General features: G+C 42.8%; 2 protein-coding genes across 4 annotated transcripts in view; one reads left to right on the forward strand and one right to left on the reverse strand.

Annotated features, from left to right (window-relative positions):
• The window catches only part of LOC129180415 (protein prune homolog 2-like), a 42,267-nt gene extending 25,594 nt beyond the window's left edge, over positions 1–16,673 (forward strand). Inside the window, exons 7-20 of one of the 3 annotated variants that reach the window (XM_054774878.1) lie at positions 1,423–1,572; positions 1,660–1,988; positions 2,071–5,091; positions 5,711–5,905; positions 6,595–6,680; positions 7,905–8,120; positions 8,180–8,329; positions 8,426–8,525; positions 9,782–9,913; positions 9,996–10,082; positions 10,442–10,540; positions 12,084–12,125; positions 14,721–14,753; positions 15,881–16,673. In XM_054774878.1, coding sequence (XP_054630853.1) covers positions 1,423–1,572; positions 1,660–1,988; positions 2,071–5,091; positions 5,711–5,905; positions 6,595–6,680; positions 7,905–8,120; positions 8,180–8,329; positions 8,426–8,525; positions 9,782–9,913; positions 9,996–10,082; positions 10,442–10,540; positions 12,084–12,125; positions 14,721–14,753; positions 15,881–15,911 — 4,671 coding nt within the window. In that variant the 3' untranslated portion in view covers positions 15,912–16,673. Of the gene's footprint in view, positions 1–1,422; positions 1,573–1,659; positions 1,989–2,070; positions 5,092–5,710; positions 5,906–6,594; positions 6,681–7,904; positions 8,121–8,179; positions 8,330–8,425; positions 8,526–9,781; positions 9,914–9,995; positions 10,083–10,441; positions 10,541–11,937; positions 12,058–12,083; positions 12,126–14,720; positions 14,754–15,880 lie in introns of those variants that run through there. The other 2 variants (XM_054774879.1, XM_054774880.1) reach the window with 2 other exon arrangements.
• Positions 16,674–19,411: 2,738 nt separating this feature from the next.
• On the reverse strand, positions 19,412–25,549 carry LOC129179405 (beta-1,3-galactosyl-O-glycosyl-glycoprotein beta-1,6-N-acetylglucosaminyltransferase-like). The gene is made up of 4 exons (XM_054772608.1): positions 25,248–25,549; positions 23,122–23,215; positions 21,934–22,338; positions 19,412–19,897 (listed from the first exon to the last, which is right to left on the reverse strand). Exons 1-4 carry the CDS (start codon positions 25,547–25,549, stop codon positions 19,412–19,414), a joined length of 1,287 nt encoding a protein of 428 aa, XP_054628583.1.
• Positions 25,550–26,842: the final 1,293 nt, after the last annotated feature.

A 26,842-nucleotide genomic window follows, 5' to 3' on the forward strand; every position in this document is an offset into this window, starting at 1 on the left:
CCATTAATGCAACTTTTCCATCCATCAGTCGCCGCGTGTGCCAAGGAATTATCATAATCTGTGCATGGTGGCTGTTTTAAGAGCAAACATTTAATTGCCAGCCCATAAATCACAAAGTGTCTCTCGGTGCACTTTGTCTGTCATCGCCACAGATGAATCCCAACATGGTAAATTTAATGGCAATCACATGTTCCGCAGTAATACGTAGTGACTGACTAATCACAAGGGGAAGGGAATGTTTATTCATCATTGTAAGACAATGACAATCATATATGGTGTTTATTATAATCATCTGATTTTTTTTCCCCATATTATATCATTTTCCAAAAATGACAATTTTACCTTGTTTTGTTTCTTATAATATTACGACTTAAAAAAAAATCATGTATTTTCTCTTTAATATTCCAGCTTTGTGCTACTAAATATAATAATACATACATAATTATTTTTCTCATATTCCAAGTTTATTCCCATGAAATTGTGACTTTTTTTCTGGTTATAATACAACTTTTTTTTCTCATATTTTGACTTTATTCTTGTTAAATTACAGTTTTTATATTTTCATATCTGCTGTTTTTTCCAAATATTTAAAGTTTCCTCTAAATGTTCTTCTCGTCATTATGACTTTATTCCCATATTTTGACTTTATTCTTGTAACATTGTAACTTTTCTGCAACCTAATTTTCCAAAAATTCCTTTATTTTGTTTTGTGTGTTACTCATATGATGGCTTCTAAAAAAAAAAATGCCTTTTTTCTTTAATATTTTAACTTTATACAACGTTTTGTTACGTTATTCTCGTAAAATTGACTTTTTCTTGTTAGACTACAACTCTTAATATAATTTTTTTTATTATTGTACAATTACTGCAGATTTTTTCTATTTTTGCTGCTGTTTTTTGGGGGGGGGGGTTCTTGTGAAAAATGTGCCGCAGGCCAATAAAAAAAACAGCCACTGTCCACAAATGGCAAACAACAAATGACAACAACAACAATGTAATATTTAGGAGTGGGACAGGAGGACACAAACATTAGCAACACTAGCATAGCTATGTGAGCTAACATTACACTTAAATTTGAACAGTAGCAACAGCAACATTATGCTATGCTATGCTATGTTAGTCTAGTTGCTGAAGGAAAACAAAATGATCAAACTTACAGAGTTCTAAGTGACTGACTAATAATTGTCAAAGCTGTGGGCTTTTAAAAAAATATATTTAGCAAAGCCTGCGCTTTGCACACCTTTTCTTTCCAAAGTGGAGCAAACAAGTGAGGGAGATTATAGATTTATTTTATTTTATTTCTCTCACACAGACTGTCGGGACACATAATACTGTTAGAAGATCATTGAAAAAGTAAGTTTTGTATAATAGGGGACCTATAATGTTGAATGTCCATCTTGCATGCCTTCCTCATCCTTCCAGCGCTGGTGCGATTACGAAGACGCATTGAAGTCATTCTGTAACCGACACCACTACGATGGACTGTTGGTTCTCCTGTCCGTGAACGACTCGTGTGATCCTCCTCGCCAACAGGTGACAATCTACTCCAGCAACACAGACCTCCTCAACCAGGTAACACACCTACAAGGCCACCATAAGACACAGTGGAACATGACCTTTGATTTCTAAATATTCAAAATGGGGCATCTGTCATTTTAGATCTGCTGCGAGTTGGAGGAAACATCTAGTTGGTCTCTCTCAGGTGAACTAGAGGCCAGGGCGTGTTTCCAGGTATATCACGTCCCCCTAAACACCCCCTCTTCTTCGGGTACTTCTCTGCTGGAGGAGGAGGTGCGTTGCCTTCTCAAGGAGTTTATGGATCGGCGGTGCTCCGTGCTGGCCTGTCACCCGAGCAGCAGGACATCCTCCACCGAAGGGGTGGCCGGGAGCGTCGAGTTCTCCCAGGGATCGTCTGGCATCAATGACATGGATGGCTCCGACACGGAGAGAGGTGAAGGAGGCAGTGGAGCTGTGGTAGCAATAGAAAGGTAAGTAAAGGAAGAACCTTTGGGTCCTAAAACCAAGTTTTTATGGATGAGGTAACATAATTATGAATTTCTGTTCCGTCAGGGGGGTGGCAGAGGGTGAGGAGGACACGGGAGGAGTTGGAGCAATTGGGGAACTTCTGAGCCCTGACAGTGGTATGAACACCATCCGCAGCAGCCGCTCCTCCAAGGAGAGTTCGGTGTTCCTCAGTGATGACAGCCCAGTTGGCGAGATTCTTGGTGCAGGTCCCGGGGGTCTCCTGCTGAGGAACCCCTCTCCTCTTGGCTTATCTTCTCTCTCCCCTCCTGTGCCACCTGAGAGGAGGAGTCGGCGCTCCAGCAAAAAGAAGAGTGACCACTTGGACCAGTTTAGTTTTGATGGGCTTCATCCACAGCCCATCCTTCCAAATCCTGGAGGAAAATTAGATGATGACAGGCAAACAGCAAGAAGCTCAAGCCTGTCGGAATACGAAGAACTAAACATGCTGGATTTCTCTGCGCCCAGTTCTTTGGGCGGCCTTGAAAGCAGGCAGTCTTCAACTGATCCTGATGGTCAAATCCATGGCGTCGAGATGATGGACACTGTTGTTCCTCCGACTCCAGTTAACAGTCTGGTAGGTGGTCACCCATCCAGCAGTTGCGGTGTCAGGTTCTTTCCTGAGGATGTGGTGGAGAGAATCAGTGGCCTGCAGCACAAGGACAGTGTCTCGTCGTCCTTGTCTGAAACCTGGGAGGAACTTGGTTTTGACGTACCTTCCTCTAATGATGCATGGAATAAAACCAGAGAGAGCCCGCAGAACCTGGAGGAAGTAAGGCGCAAAGATTCAGAAGGTGGCATGACAGGAAGGAGACGGGAAGGGAGGTCGCAAAGGGACTTGAGCCTTGAACCACAACTTAGTCTGATCACTGAGCAGACAGACTCACAAGACAACTGGAACCCAGATTCTGTACTGAGGGATCAGTGGAACTCAGTGACTGTGGCTGATCTGCAGCTGACCCCACCAGATGAGGAAGTAGTTACAAAAGGCAAAGAAGGTCTCTTTGGAGTGAAAGAAACAACTTCACAGAAAAAGAAAACCATCCCAAACACGTTAACACCTGACACCTCTAAGGAGGATGATGAAGAGGCACAGGGGAAAAGAGGAAGTGGGCAAACACTAGACTTCTGGACCTACTCTGCACAGAAGGGCTTTCTGAAGTCTGACAGCGGAACCACAACCTCTTACCCTGAATCCCTAGATATGTGGAACATGACCATTCGGGATGACAGCTTCTCGCCTCTCACCACCCCTGAGAATTTGTCTGATGACTCTGGATCCTTCTGTGGGGTGACTCCTAATGTGGGGGCCGGCACGTCTGTGGAAAGCCCACAGGGATTTTCCTACGGTGGCATGGCGATGTGGAACACTACCATACAAGAGGATAGCTCTTCATCAACAAGCCCAGAAGGACCCAGAAATGACTTTGGTAGTCACACTGGTTTGTTGGATGGACGTGATACTCCTAAGTCACGGGGAGGAGAAGCAGCAGGAAAGGATACCAAGTGGAACAGTCAACAGCAGAATGTCCAAATAGTCATAGAGGGGGAAGAAGGTAGAATATCACACACGAGCAACCTTGTTTCTGTTCCTCGTATGGTCATCTCCACCTCAGAGTATGATAATGTAAAAGCCTGCAGCCTGTCATCCTCCCCCGAAGCCCACACAAGTCCTGCTGTAGATATGATCCACCTAGAAGAGCAGTCCAGCCCATTTATTGCTGTGACTAAACCTACTGATGAAAGGACAAGACAGATGGAATCCGATCTGGGAATTTCAGACAAAGTATTTATTTTTGAAGGACATAGTGAGTTGAGTAACAGTAAATTAGCGAACAATGACTCAGTTGATCAACCAAGTCTTGGTTCTCCGTTTATTCTAGTTGACGACTCTCAGGCAGAGGATTCTTTATCCCTAAGCCCAGGGAGTTTGAGAAGTCCTGGACTGGCACCACCATCCAACAGTTTACCAGGAAGTGTTGCCCACATTGACAACCAAAGCCAAGAAGGTCCAATGGAGGGTTCCACAAGGGATACCGTATCACTGAGCCCAGGTGGGGAGAGAGAGACCCTCAAGTCGAGCCCAGACAGCCTTCACCCTGGCAGTCATGACGAACTCCGCTCTAATTCTGACGGGGATTCTTCATCAGGCCTAGAAATGGAATACATTATCGTTCCCGGCACAGTAAAGGAAGCGGAGAGGGAAAGAGGGCACAGGCCCAGAGGATCAAGGAAGCCCATGGAGACATTTAGCATGCTGTCTTATGCTGCTTCGGTGCTCAAAGCTCAAACTCAGGAGACCTCACAGAAAACCAGACAAACCCAAGTTACCAAACAATTCCAAACGCAACATGAAGCAGAGTCAACCTGCGGAGCACGCAAACCTTTTCAGACGTTCAACCAAAGCCACCCACCTCAAACTAAAACTGAAGTTATTCACCAGTCTGAGTCAAGGCAAGAAATTCAAGAGGGGAACTATGAGGACAAACCGATCAGCGCGGGCAGAAGCATGTCACCCTCGCTAAGACATCCTTCCGATCACTTCCTAAAAACCAGAGAGGAGGTTTACGTCCACTCCCAAATCTCCATGGAAGACTCTGATTCAGATAGCGCGCGGTCACCAGCCGCCACAACTCCACCACCCCACCCCACGTCTCCGGGCAACTTCCACGTTTGGAGGGCTGCTTCGCCAAGGCATGACACCCCTCAGTCATCATGCGAATCCCCGTCACTTAGCAACAGTTCCGCATCCCACACCAGCTCTATGGTTAGCACGCCTGTGAGCGAGTCGGGAGGCCCAGGTAACAAAGCTCTTGGATTACCTTTTTCTGGAGATTTAATGGAGGAGAATGACGAGGAAGAGGCGGATATACATCAGCCAGCGTCGGGGCTGAGCTCCCATGATCTGTTAAGTTTCACAGAGGAACTTGTTGGAGGTTGTCAACTGGAGCCCACCAGTGGAATGTTCCAAGAGGACATTCTGGATTATTATGGACATGCTGAGAGGACTGATGGTAGCTCAGCTGAACACCAAATTGGAGGTCACCAAAGCTATTCTCCAGTTTTAGGGTAAGTGGTGCACATATATCCATTTATTTTCTACACCGCTTGCGGTCATTACTTCAGGCAAGAGGCGGGGTACACCCTGGACCGGTCGCCAAGCAAAAACATGCATGCTAGGCTAATTGGGGGCTCTAAATTGTTCATCAATATGAATGTGAGTGTCAATGGTTATTTGTCTATATGTGCTCTGTGATTGGCTGGTTACCAGTCGAGGTGTTATCCCGCCTCTCACCCTCAAAGTCAGCTGGAATAGGCTCCAGCTCAACCACAACATTTCACAAGCAGTATAGAAAAAGGATGCATACATCAGTCACATCTTCAGTGAGTGGTAACTGAACCCATGATGGCTGTACGGAAGTCAACCGAGTGAACCACTACACTTCCTGGTGTTGGTTGAGGTTTCCGCTCCCCTGAGGACCGTTGTAGGTCCTCCTATTTACAGTTTTGTGAAAGTTGTCTCAATGTTTAGATATCCGGATCCCCCGTGCCCATCTGTGTATTGAAAAATGCCTTATTTACGTCTCATTAAATATGCATTTCCTGCCTCGCTGAAGCTGGAGTCCCACCGCAGCAAATGGAAGCAGCAACTCCCCGCGCTCTCTTACAAGGTGTGTATTTTCACTAGGACTGAAAAGCAGGAAGGCGGCGACCTCAGACGCAGTGCCTCCGACATCTACGCAGAGTTTACCACCGACGCCCCCACGCCGACAGAGCGTCCCGAGAGCTACTCTGAACCTCGTCGCGGTCAATACGAGCAGCCTGTCAGGAAGGATCACGCTCAGTATGTGCTGGAGGGATACGCCCACTTCCTGATGTCACGGTCAGTTTGATTGTACGTTGACGATGTGGTTTCTGCTTCTATATCGCTCTTTCAGTTCAGTTATTTAATACCGGATTGTTCACGCCAAAAGAATGTCAAAGTTTGTGTGTGTGCGTGTGCATGTGTGTGTACTGTACTGCTGCTTAATGATGGGTCCTTGTTAACAGTTGTATCATGGGACGCTTTGGCCCCACTTTGTAATTCTCATGACCCGCCCCCTCTTTGGGGTACGCGACCCTCCCCTGTCTTCCTTTGTGTTCTTGTGTGCGTGTGTGTGTGTCTGTGTGCTCACGTACATACATACGTGGTCATGTGACCCAGTAGTGGAGAAGCTGGTTGATGCTGTGGCTAGAGATCTAAGGTAGGTGTCCAAATAAGACACTTTCAGATGTTTATAATCTTGTGTATCACTCCTCTATTGTTAGCAGACGTTATGCTAATCAGATGTGCTGGGAGAGTGAAGGGGGGAGGGGGCAACAGTGTTCAGTATTGTTCCCCCGTCCCACACGTGCGCTCTTGACTTGCTTTGTGTTCAAAAACCAAGACAAAGTAGAAAGACTGGTCTTGTAGATAAATGGCCAGACGATGTTCTTTGGCTTTTATGGTGTCGTATTGTGTATGTTTGTGGCTGGCGTGCTCACGGTGATCGCGGTTCTCTTTTATGTTCTGGATCGTGATTGTGTGCACAGCTCCCTTCGCGAGGACGGCGGAGCAGCGATGATGATGATGGGGAGGACCTCCAGTGAGGAGGTGGAGGACACTGAGAACAGGGAAGGTAAATAAACACATGTATCATAGTTGTGTATGTAGTTGTTTGTTACCAGCATAACATCATTTTAACACTCTTAACATCGTACTGTTGAATGAAAAATCAAATAAGTTCAGTAAAAGGTGCTTGCAGAGTGATACTGTCACCTAGAGATGCTTTAGCTGTGTTACTTTAATTACTAAGCATGTCTTCTGCTGAGTAACATCATTTGTGCATGTAATAACTGATATTTAATGAATTCTATAGTGCATATTGTAACTGAGCAGCCAGAGCCTTTCCAATGTGGGGGTTGGTTCTATTTCCTGTTCTATGGTTATCATTACACTTTTCCACTTGGCACCTTTCTGTGGTGGCATCACAGAAAACGCAAAAATGCTCAAGAAAAAGTAATTAGGACTCCATTTTAGCCAGGACATTTGTTTACCTAAACATGATGTTCAGTTAAAAGCAGGCGTTTAATTGATTGTTTATTTACGGGACAGCGCGTATGAATAAAGATTTCTGGCAGTATGACAGAATTAGCCAAAAGGCTATTTTTCATCTATAATCCCTAGTCCTAATCTCATGGATGTATGGATAGTCCTAATCCCATTTATTAAAAGTGGATATAATCTAATAATCGGAACACAATGAGCTAAAAATCAGGGAGCATCATCATTATTGGACTGTTATTTCTTAAATTTGAAACTCATTATATATAACAACTTAATTTATAAACAATCATTTGTGCTTGAGAAAGTGAGAGAGCAAAGTGTAGCTCTCTTTGACCATGCGGTCATTTATTAACAAGCATACTGCACAACACCGCCGGAACAGAACCAATGTTGTAATGGCGATAAGGAGCAAACTGCTCAAGCAGCATTAATACGGGTGATAAATTCATTGTAAACAAAAGTACGGCAAGTGTAACGCAAGTTTTGCAACAATAGCTGAGTAGCCCAACCAGCATTTTAAAGCGCATGCAGAGGTAGATAAAGTCGCTGAATCCTCATCATACGCCAAATGCAGCTGTGGACAGCTTGAGGAGTTAATAAAAGGCCACAGCTGGTAATACTTACGTCTTTAGACCCAGCGCTAATTAGACACCCTGGTGGTTATTTGCTTTTGTAGACGGCACACCCGGCGGCTACAGGAGACTCGGCTGTTTTTTGAGTTGAGGAGTTAATTGGAGCATTTATGGTATATACAGTATATAAATGTGTGATTTTAAACTTTATTTCCTTGTGGTAGACCCTCCCTCGTCTGCAGATGTGTCGGCCGGCTCCAGTCAGAGGAGGAAGCTGGCAGCTCCGCCCATGAACGTGTCGCTGGACCGCAGCGAAGGTTCTCTCCTCTCAGAAGACGCCTTGGACACGGAAGAAGAGGACGAGGCTCTGGACACCGGCGATGACCTGGATGTCAACATAGAGGAGCTGGACACATCCGATGAGGAGTTTAACGCACGCGGTGAGACGCGTTACACATATACGCCGTTCTCTGATGTAATTTCTCTATTCGTCCACAAGGGGACTCTGAGGGGTCCAGTGTAGCGGCAGGAGCTGCAAGTGGTGGAGAAGATGATGGCCGACTGTGGAGGAGCGTTGTGATTGGAGAGCAGGAGCATCGCATTGACATGAAGTGCATTGAGGCTTACAAGAGAGTTGTCTCCCATGGGGGTAAAGACACGCTTACCACCTCTTGACCTCCCTCCATCCTCATACTTCTGTGTGTTAGAAACGACGCTGACGTTTCTGTGTGTTTGTGCACGTCAGGTTATTACGCTGAACAGAACGCTATCATCGTGTTTGCGGCCTGCTTCCTGCCAGACAGTGACTGCGACAACTACCACTATGTCATGGAAAACCTGTTTTTGTAAGTAAAGCTGCACTTAAAATGCAGTAAATGCACATACAGTTGGAGGCGGACTTACCATTAGGCAAAAACAAGGAATTGCCTAGGGCACCCAAACGTCTCATAAAAAATAATAATTTTTTTTTCTTCGATTTAAAGTACATATTCCCCTTTGTCTTAATTCACGTGCTTAAAACTACATCAAAATGCGCAATCCATCGTAAATCCATCGTTTCGAATACTCACTCCTTCCTTCTCAAGAAATGGACTATTCCATGGTACTGCGCATGTGCAGATTGATTCCGGAAGGTGGGAGAAAAACAAACTTGTTGGTGCGGTTTGGAGAGAAATGAAGTGACGTTACCCCATTGGAGAAGAGGAGAAGACGAGAGTTAAGCAAATAGTTTTTTTACAGTATCAAAACCACCAAGGATGTCAACCTTTTTCACAGTCACAACAAACGTAGACACATGACAAACGGAGGTTGGAGAATTTTCTCATAATCACACTTATGATCTATATTGTGAAGAGACTCTACATCCTGTGGAAGCTTAGGTCCTTCAATGTGTGCTGCAAGCCGTTGGAGATCTTCTCTTCAGTTTGTGGTAGCCAGTACCCTGTACTTTGCTGTGGTTTGTTGGGGGAGCAGCACCAGCAAAAAGGACATAAACCGGATGGACAAACTGATCCGGAAAGCCCAACAAGTCAAGTCTGTAACAGTGAGAGACAGGAGGACACTGGACAAACTGCTCCCCATCATGGACAGCCCCACCCACCCACCCACTCCATCGAACAGTATAGGGGCAGTGGAGCTCATTCTCCAACAGACTCCTCCAGCTCCATTCCTATAGTGAACACGCCATCCAGCTCTACAATACTCACCTGCCTGTAAAAGATCATTCACAACATTGCGCTGTACTGTCTGTCCTCCCTTGTATAAAGTGTAAATTTACTTATATTTTTACTCACTATTTGTAAATATGCAAGTCTTGTTTATCTTAAATTATTTTTTATTATATTATTCATATTGCATTGCATTTTATTTAAGAGTTTTTCTTTTTCTTCTGCAATTGAGCTACTGCAACCAAGCAATTCCCCTTGTGGATCAATAAAGTCTGTGTAAGTCTAAGCTGTACTCGGACTACCCTAAAGTATATACAAGTGTGCTTTGTATAGTATTGTCCCTCAAACAACAAAATGCAGTTTTCTTTTATCAATTACAAAAGGGTAAAGTGATAGTAGTTGGCATCACATACAATTTTTGTGTTCCTATCCAGGTATGTAATAAGCACCTTGGAGCTCATGGTAGCAGAAGACTACATGATCGTCTACCTGAATGGTGCCACGCCTCGCAGGAGGATGCCCGGCTTCACGTGGATGAAGAAATGCTACCAAATGATTGACAGGAGGTAAGATGTGCACAAGTGTGAATTTGTTGCATTATCGCGTATCTTTAAAATAATACTGAGAAAAAGTGTTTTTCTCCTGCAGACTGAAGAAGAACCTGAAGATGTTCATCATTGTTCATCCTTCCTGGTTTATAAGAACATTGCTGGGCATCACCAGACCCTTCATAAGGTCTCAATAGCTTACGCACTGACATTTACATTGTGGCAAACTGTTTCAGGCTCATATTTCTGCAAGAAATGCAACAACTTATGAATATTTTTTTCATTTTAATAATGATTTGGAGTGCATGAGAAAGTTGAAAGGAAAATGCAGCTCTCACATTTGTGAACAAGTGTACCGCACGACACAGCAGTGACAGAACCAATGTTGTAAGAGCGATAAGCCGCAAATGGCTGATCCAGCATTCTGCTGTTAATTAAATAGATGAGTTAATTGGACCATTTTCTGTATGTCCACAGGGAGTATCAATGTCAGCAATGTCTACTCAAAATGGGTGTTTTTTTGTTTTCTTTGTGTGTTTTCTTCAGCTCAAAATTCAGCAGTAAGATCAGGTATGTGAGTAGTCTGCAGGAGCTCGGACAGATCATCCCCATGGAGTACGTCCACATTCCACCCAGCATCGTCAAGTGAGTTGGCTATAAAATGCATGCACACACATGCGACACTTCCACAGGTACACCTGCTGCATCTACAGTGGTGTGAAAAAGGGTTTGCCCATTCCTGATTTCTTATTTTTTAGCATGTTTGACACACTTAAATGTTTCAGATCATCAAACTAATTTACAAAATTAGTCAATGAAACAAAACTGGACACAAAATGCAGTTTTTAAATTAAACTTTTTTTATTATTAATGGAGAAATGCAACAGCATCTCAATAGGATTCAGGTCAGGACTTTGACTAGGCCACTCCAGAGTCTTCCTTTTGTTTTTCTTCATCCATTCAACGGTGGACTTGCTGGTGTTTTGGATCATTGTCCTGCTGCAGAACCCAAGTTGGTTTCAGCTTGAGGTCACCAACAGATGGCCGGACATTCTCCTTCAGGATTTTTTGGTAGACAGCAGAATTCATGGTTCCATTTATCACAGCAAGTCTTCCAGGTCCTGTAGCAGCCAAACAGCCCCAGACCATCACACTACCACCACCATATTTTACTGTTGGTGTAATGTTCATTTTCTGAAATGCGTTACATGTATGCCAGATGTAATGGGACACACACTTTCCAAAAAATTCAACTTTTGTCTCGTCAGACCGCAGAGTATTTTCCCAAAGGTCTTGGGGATCATCAAGATGTTTTCTGGCAAAATTGAGACGAACCTTAATGTTGTTTTTGTTCAGCAGTGGTTTTGGTCTTGGAACTCTGCCATGCAGGCTGTTTTTGTCCAGCGCCTTTTTTATGGTGGAGTCATGAACACTGACCTTAACTGAGGCAAGTGAGGCCTGCAGTTCTTTGGATGTTGTTGTGGGGTCTTTTTGTGACCTCTTTGATGACTCGTCGCTGCACTCTTGGGGTCATTTTGGTCGGCCGGCCACTCCTGGGTTCACCACTGTTTGAGTTTTCACCATTTGTGGATAATGACTCTCACTGTGGTTTGCTGGAGTCCCAAAGCTTTAGAAATGGCTTTTAACCTGTTCAACTTGAACTCAGGTGTGATAAACCCCAGTTCTGTTTTAACAGGGGGGTGATCACTTTCACACAGGGCCATGTAGTTGGGATTTTTTTTCTCCCTTAATAATAAAAAGCTTCATTTGAAAACTGCATTTTTTTTGTTTATTTGTGTTGTCATTGACTCATATTTACATTTGTTTGATAAGTGTGGCAAACATGCAAAAAAAAAAAAAAAAACGAAATCAGGAAGGGGGCAAACACTTTTTTCACAACACTGTAGCTACAGAATTTGCTACGGTGGTGACAGAGGGAAACGTGCAGCAATGTTGAAACACTCCAAACAAATATGATTGCAGCATTTCCTCATGGCATTTGTTTTATGGTGTTTGTGTTTTTTGGTTTTGGATCATTTCAGTGTTTGGAGCGTTTGGACATTGCTGCACGTTTGCCTGTGTCTGCCACTGTAATATGCACTATCCACACTGTGACCTAACAGGTCATAGTATGACCCAGCAACAAGCAATTGAACCCCCTCATACATGTCTCACTCTGCTCTGCAAGGTATGACCAGGAGAGGGCTACACAAACATTTGCATGCATGAGGTAAAAAAACCAACAACACTGTACTGATCAGTCATTAATCAAGTGTCCCCCCCCCAAAAAACAACTAACCTTTGTCTCTTAAACCCCCACCCTATCCAAGCTAATATGCAGTCTGGCTGTCAACCTGCAACTGATATTCACAGCCCTCCAGAATGTGGAACTGCATTGGTAATTAGTGCACAATATTGCATTTTTTAACAACAACAGTCATAATATGTCTGGAATAATATGGCTACAGCTCACAGCAGTGATGTGCAGACCCATACAAAGCTACCGATTTAGGGCTGTCTTTTAGGATTTTAATAGTCAAATATGATTTGTTCATTTCTGTCGGTCGTCGACTAATAGTCGAATATTGTTTTTTTTTTTAAGAGCACCCCTGCAAATAAACAGATCTCATTTGTGACTTTTTCCACCTGAAAGAACACTCAAACATGTCAGGTGTGCATCAACAGTACCTTTTTCTTTATTTCGTGACACAGAAAGCAGTTCACGTAGATGGACAGTCCTCTGCCTCTGGTCAGGCCGGTTTCAGTCGCTGTTCTATCAGCCTGAAGTGTGTGGCGGTCGGCTTTCTCAATAGCATTGCCCGGTACTCCGCTGTTTTAATCATGTCTTGTTGAAAATGATGACGTTGCAGTCCAAAAGTCTCTTAGTGTGGGTGGAGTCATAACTGGGCCATTTTATTCACTGAAGACCACACATTAGCGAGGAAGATTGGTAAGGGGAGTCTGTGCGGTGTTAGCCCGAGCTTAGCTGGTATTCATACGTGCATTCCTCGCCTTTGTTTACGTTCTCTGAGCTGTTTGCAAGCACTTCCACCCGGCTGGGTAATTTGTGTAGGCTCTGATACTCCGGAGATCTCAGGCACGGTGATAAAAACGTTGGCACTGCCAAATCCAATATCCAAAAGCTCTTTTTGAGCGTAAGATGGTAAGCTAGACCTGATGTGGGCAAAATAATAACTCCAAAACTGCAAATCGGGCTTTGCTGTGCCACCATCTTGAGTCAGTCTTCTGTTAAACACACACGTCATTTTCAATTCTTTATCAACACAAATGAGGCTGACTTTGTATCAAAATAGGCTATTTATAACAAAAACAAAGGCATTCTATGTAAAAATGTATGCCGAGCATCAGCTTTGGGCACCCCCCATGTAGTAGGGGTGGTACAATCTTGATCACAAGACATTTTCATATGATTAGACTGTGAGATTGATAGTCCAATCAGACTCCTCCAAATCAAATAGTCGACTTTTCTCAGACACCCCTGCTACCGATATCAAGGTCTCCAATATCTGGCATTGATTGTCATGTTCCAATGTACCGTCGTCCCTCTCAATACGGCGGTTCCATGATCGTTCCTCGCTATATCGCGTTTTTTCGAATCAATGAATAAATGATGGTTGTTTGGTGGTAAACTATGGTCTATTATTAGTGAAATACAAGTTTATGTAGTATTCTGGTGACTAGGCAGCAGTAATGACACAAGACATTGAGACATTACCTTACATGACATTACCTTAACACTGCATGAAGTCAGTGATGGCATGTCCACATCATAGAGTGGAAAAAGGTGATCCCGTGTGGAAGTGGTAAGTGTTCGGCTTCTTTAGAAGAAATGAATCACAGGCTAACTGGTTAGCTGGCTAGCTTACTAGCTAGCAGCTGTCTCACGTCCCTGAAGCGTAAGAGTTGCAATGTGGTGCAAACAATGAATAATAGGAGTGTAAAGGTGACTATAAGGGTGTTACTTCATGTCTACAGGGCTCTAATCATGTTAAAAACAGGTTTTCTATCCTCTCACTATGAAAATACTCCATTTATTAACGTCGAAATCTATATCGCGGACATTCATTGAACGCTATCGGGTCTGGAACCAATGAATCGCTATAAACGAGGGACGACTGCACGATATTTTGACACCTTTGGGGTAGATGAATCATGTGACGTCTCATTTCAGCAATACACACCAAATGTACTCAAGTCACTGGATATTTATTGGCTGAGTATCATTAAGCATACTTTTCTATTGTGTTCCCGCGCAACTCATCAGCAAAAAAGTTAACTATGTGTATCTATGTTTATAGTTTATACAGATGATCATGGCTGTCTTGAAATAAATGTGGTCTGTGTACGCGACTCTGCAGTAACATCTGCGCTGACGCCAAAGCTAAAACATGAGGTATCCTGGCTGGTCCACAGACATTTAAGATGAGGGTTGCTGTACAGTAGCAAATGACAGACAGTGCTCATCATATGAAGAGGCAACACGTCATTTTGAAGCGGTTGCGTTCAGGTCCAGTTGTTACATATGACGGCTTTAACTGCTTTTAAGGGTTTAGGGTTGATATTTGACCACTGATATTTTAACACTAAAATCAAGTTTCGTGATTATCTTCCGTCGGATTTTGTTACCTTTTTTAAAACCAAAAGTTCCAGCTGGCCTTGTTTTGCTTCCTGCCTGTATTTGGAACCACTTTGTCCCCCATACGAGCCCCCAACCACCCTACCCCCTTTCCTGTGACCCACAACTAGGTCGCCAAATCTCTCATTATCTGTCTCTTCTCTGTTCTACATTGCAACGCTACACCAGGCTGGACACAGATTTAAAGGACGCTGCAGGAAAGTAAGTAACCGAGGCCACAACACTGTACGCATGTATATGTTTATGCCAATAGGGGGTGAGCCTCCTCCTTGCCACCGGGTACGTGGTCTACAAAAAGCAAATAAGCGCCGGGCGTCTCTAATTGCTACCGGGTCAGAAAACAGCTGTGGCTAAAGGCAACGTCCCAATGTTGTTTTTACTAACTCCACAAAATAGCTGCTGCCTTTTAAGTAGAACCGAGTGGTTAGCGTCCAGAAGCTTTATCTATCTCCACATGCGCTTTAAAACGTTGGTATGGCTCCCCAGCTGTTGGTGTGCAACACTTGCAACTTGACTGGTGTTTACAATGAACTCATCGGTGGTTTTAACGCTGATTGAGCAGTTTGCGCCTCACTGCTACAACAGCATTGGTTCTGTTGCTGCTGTGTTGTGCAAATGACTTGTTGATAAATGACCAGCTACCTTTCCACTCTCTCATGAACTCCAAATTATCATTGAAGTTAAAAAATGAACTCGTAAGTATATATATATATATATATATATATATATATATATATATATATATATATATATATATATATATGATGAGTTATAAAAGCCTCTCACAAATTATTGCCTGCTTCCCTTCAATTAACGTCCTGTCCTTTAGGTGAATAAAAGCCCTTTACAGTATTTTGTAGCAAGTGATCAAACTTGGTCGCCAGCAATAATGCAAACCCAAGTCGATCACAATCCATCTGTCTCCTTCATGCAGTTAAAATTTGGCAGCAATTGGACAAAATCTGTAAAATGAGATTTTGAAGGCCTCCCTGAGAATGGGCCAAAATGTTAACTCTACCGCCACGAACTTTAAAACCAAAATGGCCGACTTCCTGTTTGTTTTCAGGCGTTGAGCCTTGAGACTTTTTCGTGCATCTTGTCATGATAGACGTGATTACTAAATTTTATGTTGCTAAGTGAAACCAACTTCAGGGGCTGGATTTTTTTTTTTTTCATCGGAGCCCTAATAATAATCATATGATACAATGGTTATATACCACAACTGAGCATTTTGTTTGCAAAAGTGTGTGGACATGTGCCTTCTGTTGCAGCCTTATAGTTCCCAGTCATCCATGGAGACGCTTTCACGTTGTTTCTTCCTTTTTCAGGGCTGACAGGAAGAGGAGTTTGGCCGTTTGACAAATGGACGGATGGCGGCTTGCTCTCTTGTCTTGTCTTCTCGCTGTGACATCACTTTCCACGGCAGAGAACATGAGTGGGCCTCTTAGCGTAAAGGACTGGCGACAGTAAAAAAAAAACAAAAAAACAACGCATTTACACGCCCAGTGTCAAAGAGAAAAGCGCTCATTGGAATCCATTTATTCATATTTCTGGCTTTGTTAATCACCCACTTGACTAATAAATAATCACGACCCTCTCTTATGCACTATTAACATTTTGGACCATTCGACAACTACGTCAGAGTTTACACACACACACATACATGAAATGACTGTACTGTACAAACGTCTACATAAATAACACATGATGCTGCTGTCAGCCAACAGTTAATCTTTCTATCACTGTGAACCTGTGAGGTCATTAAGGTAGCATCATAGCACTTGAATGTCTCTGCAGTGACTTGTGCATGCTGTGTGTATGCGTGCGTGCGTGCGTGCGTGCGTGCGTGTGTGTGAGACAGGTATGGATGAAATATTGCAAAGAACGCAAGTACTTTTATTTGTTATTCCCCGGCCAGTGTCAAGTGAATATAAATGTGCCAGATGTCTTACTTTGTAACTGCTCGTTCCAAGACAAAAAACGCAGGTCATCCACTTGACTGTTTTAAAGTTTAAATTCTTTACTGAGAACACGAACAAATAAAAACTTCGACCAAACTGAGCCCGTGTGCTTATTTTTGACATAAATTGCAAGTTAAAGAAGTGTGAGTAAATCCTCACTTGGCTGTGCACGTACCATATTGTGAAATGTGTAGCTTAAAGTCACAATAAGTAACAATTCGTGGTAATAGGGATGAGACATGAATGCACAGTCGTCCCGCGCTTAATGCGGCTAATTGGTTCCAGACCTGATCGGGATAAGTGAATTTCCGTAGGATTTCAGGTAGGATTCAACATTAATAAATTGAATATTTTTATAAGTTATGGCATAGAAATCCTGTTTACCATCTTCTAAATACGTTTTTTAACATTATTAGAGCCCTCTAGACATGAAATAACACCCCTATAGTCACCTTTACGCTTGTATTACCCAATACAGTAGATATGATCAGAGAAAATAAGACATTAGATATAAATAAGATAACAGACTCACACGTAAGCAGTTCCTTGTTTTTTTGTGGACAGCCTACTTCCTGCAGTGGCTATTGTCTCATCAATGTATTGTAATGGCAGATTTAACTGGCTTTAAACTTGTATTGCACATTATAGTAGACATAAGAGTAAATAATCCATTTGAGACGTAAAGAAAACTATTGCTCCTGCAGTGTCACAGTAAATGTGTTCCCTAGAGGACCTTCGTGGGGGGCAGACAGATGTGTGGAGGACAGGAAGTGATGTCGGAGAGTTGACTTTAGCTTGTCGTGGGTTATGGCCCCACCAGCAGCCCGTGTTATCATGTTGTTATTATTGTGGCTGTTGGGAGATCATTTAAACCTGCAATAAATGCCTGTTCCAGCAAGCTGGTGCTCGTCTCACGGAAAAATGTAGAATACTACATTCACAATTACAATACTTCTTCTGTCTTGTGTTTGTATTTTAGTTCATTTCACCATTTTTATGCTTGAAAATGCTAAACTTAGCCCAAGAATAAGTACAGTTTGCTTAAATATGCATTTTTTTAGGCCTCTGTGTAGGCTCTCAGTCGTACAGGAGTTGTCCATCGAGGGAAAGGCTTCTTGAGACGTCATCTGTACTTCTGTGAAGAAGGTGTCGGACGTTTTGCTCCTCATCCGAAGAGCTTCGTCAGCGAACTAATAAGTGCTGGTAGCCTAGGCCTTAAATACAGTAAGAGTGGGCGGAATTGGTGTGCCAACACCCTCCTCCTATTGGTTCCTTACACTAATCCTGGGCGGAGTTGTTGGAGCTACACTTCCCTTTGATCGGAGGTGCTAATGGCAGGAGAGGATTAGACCACTAGTCCGCCCATTGAGGGTGCGATGTTCAAACCACGATGTAGCACGGGACGACTGTACATGCTAATTCTAACCACATTATAAATAAGCCCAAAGCTAACGCAACATAAGAGGTGTCCTGGCTGGTCCACCGACATTTTAGACCGCTAAAGTAGGTGATCCGGGGTTTCTATGGCAATACCACAGACGCTGTCGTCCCCATTACCACCTTCTCGAATGTTCCAATTCACCCGTCTAATTAACTGCAGCATCCAAAGCAAATAAAAACTGGTGTCTCAATTTAGCGCTGGGTCAAAAAACGGTGTCATTAACAGCAGCCTGTATTTGCATGTATTTACCATTTAAACCTCCTAAATTGTCCCTGGTGCTTGTACTGGAATCTACTAGGAAACTGTTCCACTATCAAAACATAAACTTGACAATCTTTTGTGGAATGGGTACTGATGAAATACAGAAATAATAAAATCCACATCTGGGCCAGACGTTCCTTCCTTGGAGGCCACAGGCCCCCACAAAGTGCTCCAATTAACACCTCAACTCAATTAACCCGTGAGTCTCACATAGTCATGAGGTGTATGGTCTACAAAAGCAAACAACCGCTGGCGTCTCTAATCTGTCGGGGCAAAAAACATTGGCTGTAGGCAATCTCCTGATATGGTTTTTCTAAAAATAGCTGCATTTGAAGTGTCGTGAGTGGTCATCGTTAGGAATGGAATATTTTCCGTTGATAGCAGAAACGACGCACAATCACGAGGCCATCTTGGCTGATGGAAACACATTCTGTCCTCATAGTTTCTTGATAGGTCACCATTTTAATCTCGATTAGCTGTCCAACTGAGATGGGCTGGTGCCGAACATGCTAACAACGGAAAAAGGGAAGTCTACACCCATTCTACCACCTCTCTGACTGAAATCATGCAAGAGCAGGGTTCCTCTTTGGAGATCAACTGGACTTAGGTAACCCTCAGTTGGCCGCTAATCACTCTCTCCGGCGCTGGCATTACAATCGCTTGTTTCTACTCTTATTAGAATTCAATGGTAATCTGTCCTTGAGACTCCTGGATTCATTTCACAGCTGTTAGAAAAGAATCTGGGCAGACTTTCACCGTGTAAAAGGGCCGTCAGTTTTACGTATCTACCTCTGCATGCGCTTTAAAATGTCCACGTCAGCTGTTGAATGAACTCATGAGTGTTGTTCATGCTGGATGAGCAGTTTGTTCCTTTCCACTAATACTGTACAACATTGGTTCTGTTGCTTAGTTAGTTAGCTTAGTTAAAGAGAGCTATGTTTTCCTTTCCATTTTTTCATGCACCCCAAACATGATTAAACTTAAAATCTGATGTTGTTAAATATAATGACTTAACATTTCTCTCTATTTATCGCCTGCCTCTGTCCTCTTTGCGGTCTGGTAAACGAGCACCCCGGCTATAATTACAGTATTTACAGTAACTACAATGAAATGATGACCTGGATAACATTACTACTGTAATATGAAGACTCGTAAGTAAAAAAAACTTAAAAACAGCATAGACAGTCCACTTGCATCTACTGTAAGGCAGCCAGAGCTTTGTGCCTGAGGTACTTTTCCAAACAGTAGACCGCCACAGAGTCCAAGTCAGTGTCAAACTTGTTTGCAAAGAGGTGATGCTGCTCCACCAACCACTGCAGGTCTCCGGCGCCATAAACACATATGGCCCTCACGTGGGTGCCCTGACACTCCGGGTACACGGCGTCCAGCGAAGCCCGTGCACCCTCGTGCCACTGCCACTTGACCAGTCGCGCTATGGCATTGATGTCGCTCATGTCGTGCTTAGAGTTGGCCCATGTGGAGCCGGGGACGCCGGGGATCCTTTGAATGGTAGCCCACAGGAACTCATCGGGACTGTAGGTGTCCATGGCCCAGTCTCTCAGCGCTTGGACGCGTTTGTCCTCCAGGACGCTTCCGACATAACCTCGGGTGACCACGATGTAGGCGTTGCCGGAAAGAATTGAGAGGTTGAAGGGCGGTGGATCCTTGAGCTTTCCCACCTCCTGAGACAGTAACATGAGAGTCAGTTGAAGATCATGCAAATGAATGCATGAATACAGTACAACTTAGCGGAATAGAAACACTTTGATTCTTTTGGACTGCGCAAAAACTGCAGCACAGATTTCTTTGAAACTTTGTGGATATGTGACACATGTGCAGAGCAGGTTTTGGTGCACATCAGAATAAAAATGTAGAGCTACAGTATCTCACAAAAGCGTGTACAGTCGTCCCTCGTCCAGACCCCACCGCGCAGTAAGATTCAATACTAATAAATGGAATATTTTCGTAGTTACGGCTTCTAAATACGTTTTTTTAACATTAGTAGAGCCCTCAAGACATGAACTAACACCCATATAGTCATTTTACACTACTATTACCCAATATAGTAAATATAGAAATATAAGACATATTAGACATAAATAAGATAACATAGACTCATAATTAGCAGTTCTTTGTTGTTTTTTTCTGGACAGCACTTCTGTCATTACAATGATATATGTATTGAATGACTTCACACTCGTAATACCCAATATAGTGAACAAAATAAGAGTAAATACACCATTAAACACGAAAATACACCTCCCACTGGAGCAGTGTCACAGTAAATGTGTTCCCTAGGGAACCTTAGTGACGAGTCTAGTACCTGTTTCACTGAACATTGATGCCACTGGCCAATGTAGAATACTACATTCATAATTACAATGCTTCTTCTGCCTACCTTAGTTCATTTAGTTAGGTCATTTATCCATTTTATGCTTGAAAATGCTTAATTTAGGCAAAGAATAAGTACAATTTGCTTAAATATGCTTTTTTTTTTTACTAATAGGCTGTATTCAACCATGAAACACCGATCATTTATTCATTTTTGAAAAGAAATGATAAAAAAGTGGGGTAGCGACGTTGAAGCCGCGATGGAGCGAGGGACGGCTGTACACCCATAACATCAGCACACCTTCTATCTTCTCAATGGCCAATACGATTGGGGTTGTTATCATGTTGGAAAACTGTCATGTGGCCCAGTTTCCCAAGAGTCACAGTTTAATGTCGCAGTACACGTTGGAATTCCTGTTTCCCTCAGTGAACCGCAACTCCCCCAGTGTCGTCTGCACTCATGCGGCCTCAGAACATGATGCGAGATGTTGCTCACTTGTGTTGCCAGCTATTTAGACCAGGGGTTCTCAAACGGCCCCAACCTGGGACCCACGTTTTTCAATGGTCATTTAGTCGCGACCCACTTTTAAGTCATTTTCATTCTTATTTTTGTAAATTATTGTTTACACTTTTAGTTCAGTTATTTTTACACTTTTATTTAAGACATTGATTCATTTAAATCAAGCAAATGTTTTTTTTACATGAATACATATAATTACATGTGCATATTGCATTGTAGAGGTACTTATTAAGGAATTTTGTCAAGGAAATGCGGAAGAACGTGATGAACGCATGTATACAAATGATGCATACATCCATCCATCCATTTTCTATACCACTTCATCCTCATTAGGGTCGCGGGGGCATGCTGGAGCCTATCCCAGCTGACTTCGGGCGACAGGCGGGGTACACCCTGGACTGGTCACCAGCCAATCGCAGATGATACATACATTTAAATGAAATATCAAAATTACATCAAATAAGACCACAAAATTCACATATTTCACTTATAACTGCGCAAAGAACATATACCAAAGAGGAAGATGACTAAAATGTTGCTCAAGTCAGACATCGTTTGTGTATTACATATTTTAATATCATTTTTAACTCACTGTCTGCGACCCACCCGGAATGGATCCACGACCCACCAGTTGAGAACCACAGATGTAGACAATAATGGCTTGGTGACTAATATTCAGTAACGCTTTAGTGTTATACAAGCTGTACAGTGACTACTCTACTGTATGTGAATTTCCCCTTGTCCTTTGTCCCAGAATGCAAATGCAGGGTGTCACTGTCACGCAGCTTTCTCGTCCCACACTTTTTTTCATGTTCTGGTTTCCGATTTCGAATTCCACATTTTGTTTACTGTAGCTTAAACCCATACCTTGATGTGTCCATCAACTATCTGGTGAACTTTCTCCACCCTCCACATCTTACTCTTGGGCATCTTCTCAGACTCCAGGCTGTTGGCTCCATTCAGCGAGCGGAGGGCCCGCACCATCTCCAAGTTGGTCTTGAGAGGAAAGTCCTGCCCGCACAGGTTGATGAAGTACTTCCACGTGGCGCTGGCGTTGAACAGGTCCGCCATGCAGTTGAGATCGGCCTGGACGCGGGACCAGCTGGCGTAGACCACGATCTCAGAGCGGCTCGCCAGGAAGATGTTTGGGAAGCAGGAGGTGATGGACGTGATGGCTGAGAGCACGGACGCTGAGGCTTTTTTGTCCACATGGACGCAGTAGATGTTTTGAGGCGTGTAGATGGCTCGCAGCAGACGCTCAAAATTCTGCACCTATTGGATGTGAAAATGTGAAAGCTGTGATGTTCTTTGATGTTCTTCATGATGAACATGATGTTCTTTTCTGAAATGGGGCGTCACTTTTACGCCGGGATGTAATGGGACACACACCTTCCACAAAGTTCAACTTATGTCTCGCAAGACCACATAGTATTTTCCCGAGATCTTAGGGATCATCAAGACGTTTTCTGGCAAAATTGAGACGAGCCTTAATGTTCTTTTTGTTCGGCAGTTCTTATGGTGGAGTCATAAACACTGACCTCAACTGAGGCAAATGAGGCTTGCAATTATTTGGATGTTGCGGGGTCTTTTGTGACCTCTTTGATGAGCCGTCGCTGCGCTCTTAGGGTCATTTTGGTTGGCCGGCCACTCCTGGGAAGGTTCACCACTTTTCACCATTTGTGGATAATGGCTCTCATTGTGGTTCACTGGAGTCCCAAAGCTTTAGAAATGGTTTTATAACCTTTTCCAGACTGATAGACTTCAATTAATCTCAGTTATGTTTTAACAGGGTGGGGGGGTCACCTTTTCACACAAGGCCATGTAGTTTTGGATTTTTCTTCTCCCTTAACAAAAGTTTCATTTAAAAACTGCATTTTGTGTTCAGTTGTGTTGTCATTGACATTTTTTGTAAGAACTCCACTGTATATATATTCTTACGGGAAAATTTGGATTTAAAATCTACCTTTTAGATGTACTGTACATACCGTATACATTTAGTGGGATGTCTGTATGTGGCTCTTGCATTGCCATGGTTATGATGTATGAGTGGCATACCTTATGATGCACCACCATGGAATAAGCCAGGGGGAAGTCCTCCTCTTCCTGGCTTAACGGGAATGTTAAATATTTCCTGCTTGACTTGAATTTCCTGCAATATTCAATAAATGACAAATACAAAAGAAGTGTACGGTAAATGCTTCAATTAACGCCTCTTTTCAGTTAAACGGAGCAGTCTACAAAAGCAAATACGCACTGGGGTCTCTAATTAGCTCCGGGTAAAAAACATTTCTATTAACAGCTGTGGCAACCACCTGATGTAGTTTTTCATTCGCTCCATAAGATGGCAGTAGTTGCATTTGAAGTATCATCCGGTCCACATCCGGCTTTATATGCGTAACTCTGAGTGCGCTTTAAAATATTGGCCAAACAATCCAATCTGCATTTCGGCTTCTCCACCGGCATCTGCCCCTCGCCAAGGTCGCTGCTGAACAATTACAGGAAATTGCGGCAGTGAGACGCGATGGAACCTTCACCCTTCTTCACAGACACCTGTTGATAGTTGACTCTGTCTGGGCCCGTTCAGGTCGTCTGCATGGCAACTGCTGTGTTATCGCAATGACCCCTGCGGACTGAGCGCCAAGACACGGTCATCTCCATTACCGTTGCTGTGTTATCGCGATTCCATCCTGTGGACTGAGCACCGGGTTTGTACTCTAGATGGCACGACTTCCCCAGGCCTACACACACACGCATCCAAGGATATTCACACACATATGTTACACACACACCCATTGCTGACAGGTCCATGGCACGCACCGAAATATGGCTGCATCGAGTGGCTGGCTGCCAGCCTGCACTGGAACACTTCCATCCCCCTTTCCCCCTCCCCTGGTGCAAGTTTTGAGTTCTTATGTTGTAAAGTGTGCTTGTTTGTGCCTATGTTGTCGCAGTCTTTTGCCAGTTCATGGAGCAGAGTTTTGGACTTCCTCTTGTTCTTTCCTTTCCTCTTCCCCTTTTATTTTCATCCTGTCCTGTCTGCCCCCCGTCATATTGTATACTATATTGTATATGTACGGACGGGTGATTGCACCATTTCGCTTGTACCTCTGTATGAGTGACAAGTGAAGACCGTGTTCTCTCTCTCTCTCTCTCTCAAAGATGTGAGTATTAAAGCGTTGCTTGATGCTTTACAATGGAAGATAAAACCAGTATAAATCTAAATAACAGAACAGAAAGGCACACTAAAATTCAACAAACAGAACTAGAAACAAAACAAAGCAAAGCAAAGCAGCTAAGTATAAAAAGTTAAACATTAAATACAGTTTTAAATAGGTGGTTTTAAGTTGTTTTTTGAAGGTGGGAAGGTCAGAGCAGGCACAGAGTGGTTGGGGCAATAAATTCCAGAGGGTTGGGGCGGCAACGGAGAAGTGCTCTGTCTCCCCAGGTTGGAGCTTGGTCCTACAGGGAAGGGTCAGGACGTTGGAGTCTGAGGAGCGAAGGAGCAGGTCTGTGAGGTATGGAGGGGCCAGATTGTGGAGAGCTTTGAAAGTGATAAGGAGGACTTTGAAAGGGACGGGGAGCCAGTGGAGGTTTTGAAGGACAGGGATGATGTGTTCACGGCAGCGGAGTTCTGGATGTACTGATCCTCTATTGAGGATTTTGGATGGTGGATCATAGAGAATGCTATTGCAGTAGTCAATTCTGGATGTGACAAAGCCGTGGATGAGGATCTCAGCGGTAGAGAATGTGAGAGATGGACGAAGTCGGGCTATGTTCTTAAGATGGAAACATTTGCAAGCTAATACTACTAATACTAGGGTAATACTAGTGTAAAGGTGACTATGGTGTGTTATTTCATGTCTAGAGGGATCTAATGATGATGAAAACCATATATAGAAGGTTGTAAACAGGTTTTCCATGCTTTTACTATGAAAATATTTGTTTGTAAATGAGGGAAAAAAAAATAACCGTGATCCTGTAAAGGAGGAACAACTGTTGTTGTTGATACTGTAAGTGGTCAAAGAGAGCTATGTTTTCCTTTCCACTTCCTCGTGTACTCCAGATCATTATTAAAGTTTCAAAAATGAACTTGTTTTATACGTTTTCAACAACCTCTCTCCAATGATTGCCTTCACAGTAAACAACTAGAAATATGATTATACAAATATATGTGAACACACCTGCAGTCTTTAGTAGCACTGATGTAAAACTCATCAGGGATGTTAACCCTCTTGCGGAAGTCCTTAGTAATGGTCAGCAGCTTGGCTTGCTCCAGCATGTCCTGCTCTCCTTGCAGGATGGCCGAGCAGTTGCAAACATTCTCCGGGTTGTCATCCTCATCTGTGTAGTCCAACCAGCCGTACCTGAGAGAGGGGGTGGGATTCCAGCCCATCTTGGGGCTGCCGAGCAGAGAAAGCATCCACAGTGATGCCAGAAGGACAGCCAGCTTCAGCAACACGCGACAGCATCTTTTTCGTCTCATTGCTGGAGGGCCAGCAAGCCAACAAGGTGCTCGGACACTCTACTTCCTCTTCAAGATATCTTGAGGGGACAATGTCCGATACAGGCTCTAGCCTGCACAGGAGAGATTTCTGGGAACTTCTTTATGGTTGATTGGTCACCTAGAAACCAGATAACAAGACGTGAGCACACCCATTTGCTGATCAAACACACTTTAAAAGGTGGAGACAAGCCCACAACAAAGTCCATGTTTGTTTATAGCTCATACTGACATTTTTTAACTTATTACGGGGAACACCACTGACTAATGTTACATTCAAGGCATGATTATAGGCGCAATCGATCCCATTGACGGATCACATAAAAACTTGACAAATCATTGAGGAAGTTGGCAGCCATTAAAATGTTGCCGCAAGGGTGGACCCTTCTTCTTTTATTTAAGAAGCATGGAAGTCTAATCTCCCTATCACCAATGAGGATTTTTGTAACCATTTTCTGTAATAACAATTTCACTAGAATTATTTTTGTAATGTTTAAAGTGAATTTCAGCTCATATCACGCAAGGGAGTCTTTTTAACGTGATAAAAAAAACACTTCTATTGATCTTTTTCAATTATTTTTTTATTTATTTAACTGATTTAACCCATTTTTACATGTTAGAAAAAAATCATTTCATGTATGTGTAAAAAATAGTTCTCCCCCATGTACAGAAATGTGGAAAATAATGTATTTTTTTAAAAATTATATTTCACAATTGAACTAGTAATCTAATAATCACATTTTATTTAATTCATGCTGTATTCCATGGCGCTTTTAATGGTGCTTTTTCATGCGCTGCTGCTACATCATAACATAAAAGCCAAATGTCTAAATAGACAAATCATGTAATAATTAACAATAAAATTATATAAATAAAATGTCATCAAATAAATTTGAATATCATTTCATAACTTTTCATTGCTAAAATTTCATTACTAAATAAAATTGTCATATTATCAAAACCTAGAAACATATCTATCCACTTTGATATAAATTCTAAAAAAATAATTAGTAAAAGTTATATTTCATAATTGAACTAGTCAATCTAGTTAAAATGTTTTAAATTATTTAACATTTAAATTCATTAATTTATATTTTAATAATTTATTTGCCGATATATATATATTTATTTATTTAGTTTTGGGACACAAAAGCTCCACGGGTGCTGTCAGTTTAAATTAAGAATTACAATATATAGTGTTTTTATTTACTTTCCATATATTATTAATAATTCAATGCCATGGAGCTTAAAAACGAGAGCAAGAAGACTTGTGTT

The sequence above is a fragment of the Dunckerocampus dactyliophorus genome, chromosome 4 (genome assembly GCF_027744805.1).
Source record: "Dunckerocampus dactyliophorus isolate RoL2022-P2 chromosome 4, RoL_Ddac_1.1, whole genome shotgun sequence".
NCBI classification, from domain to species: Eukaryota; Metazoa; Chordata; class Actinopteri; order Syngnathiformes; family Syngnathidae; genus Dunckerocampus; species Dunckerocampus dactyliophorus.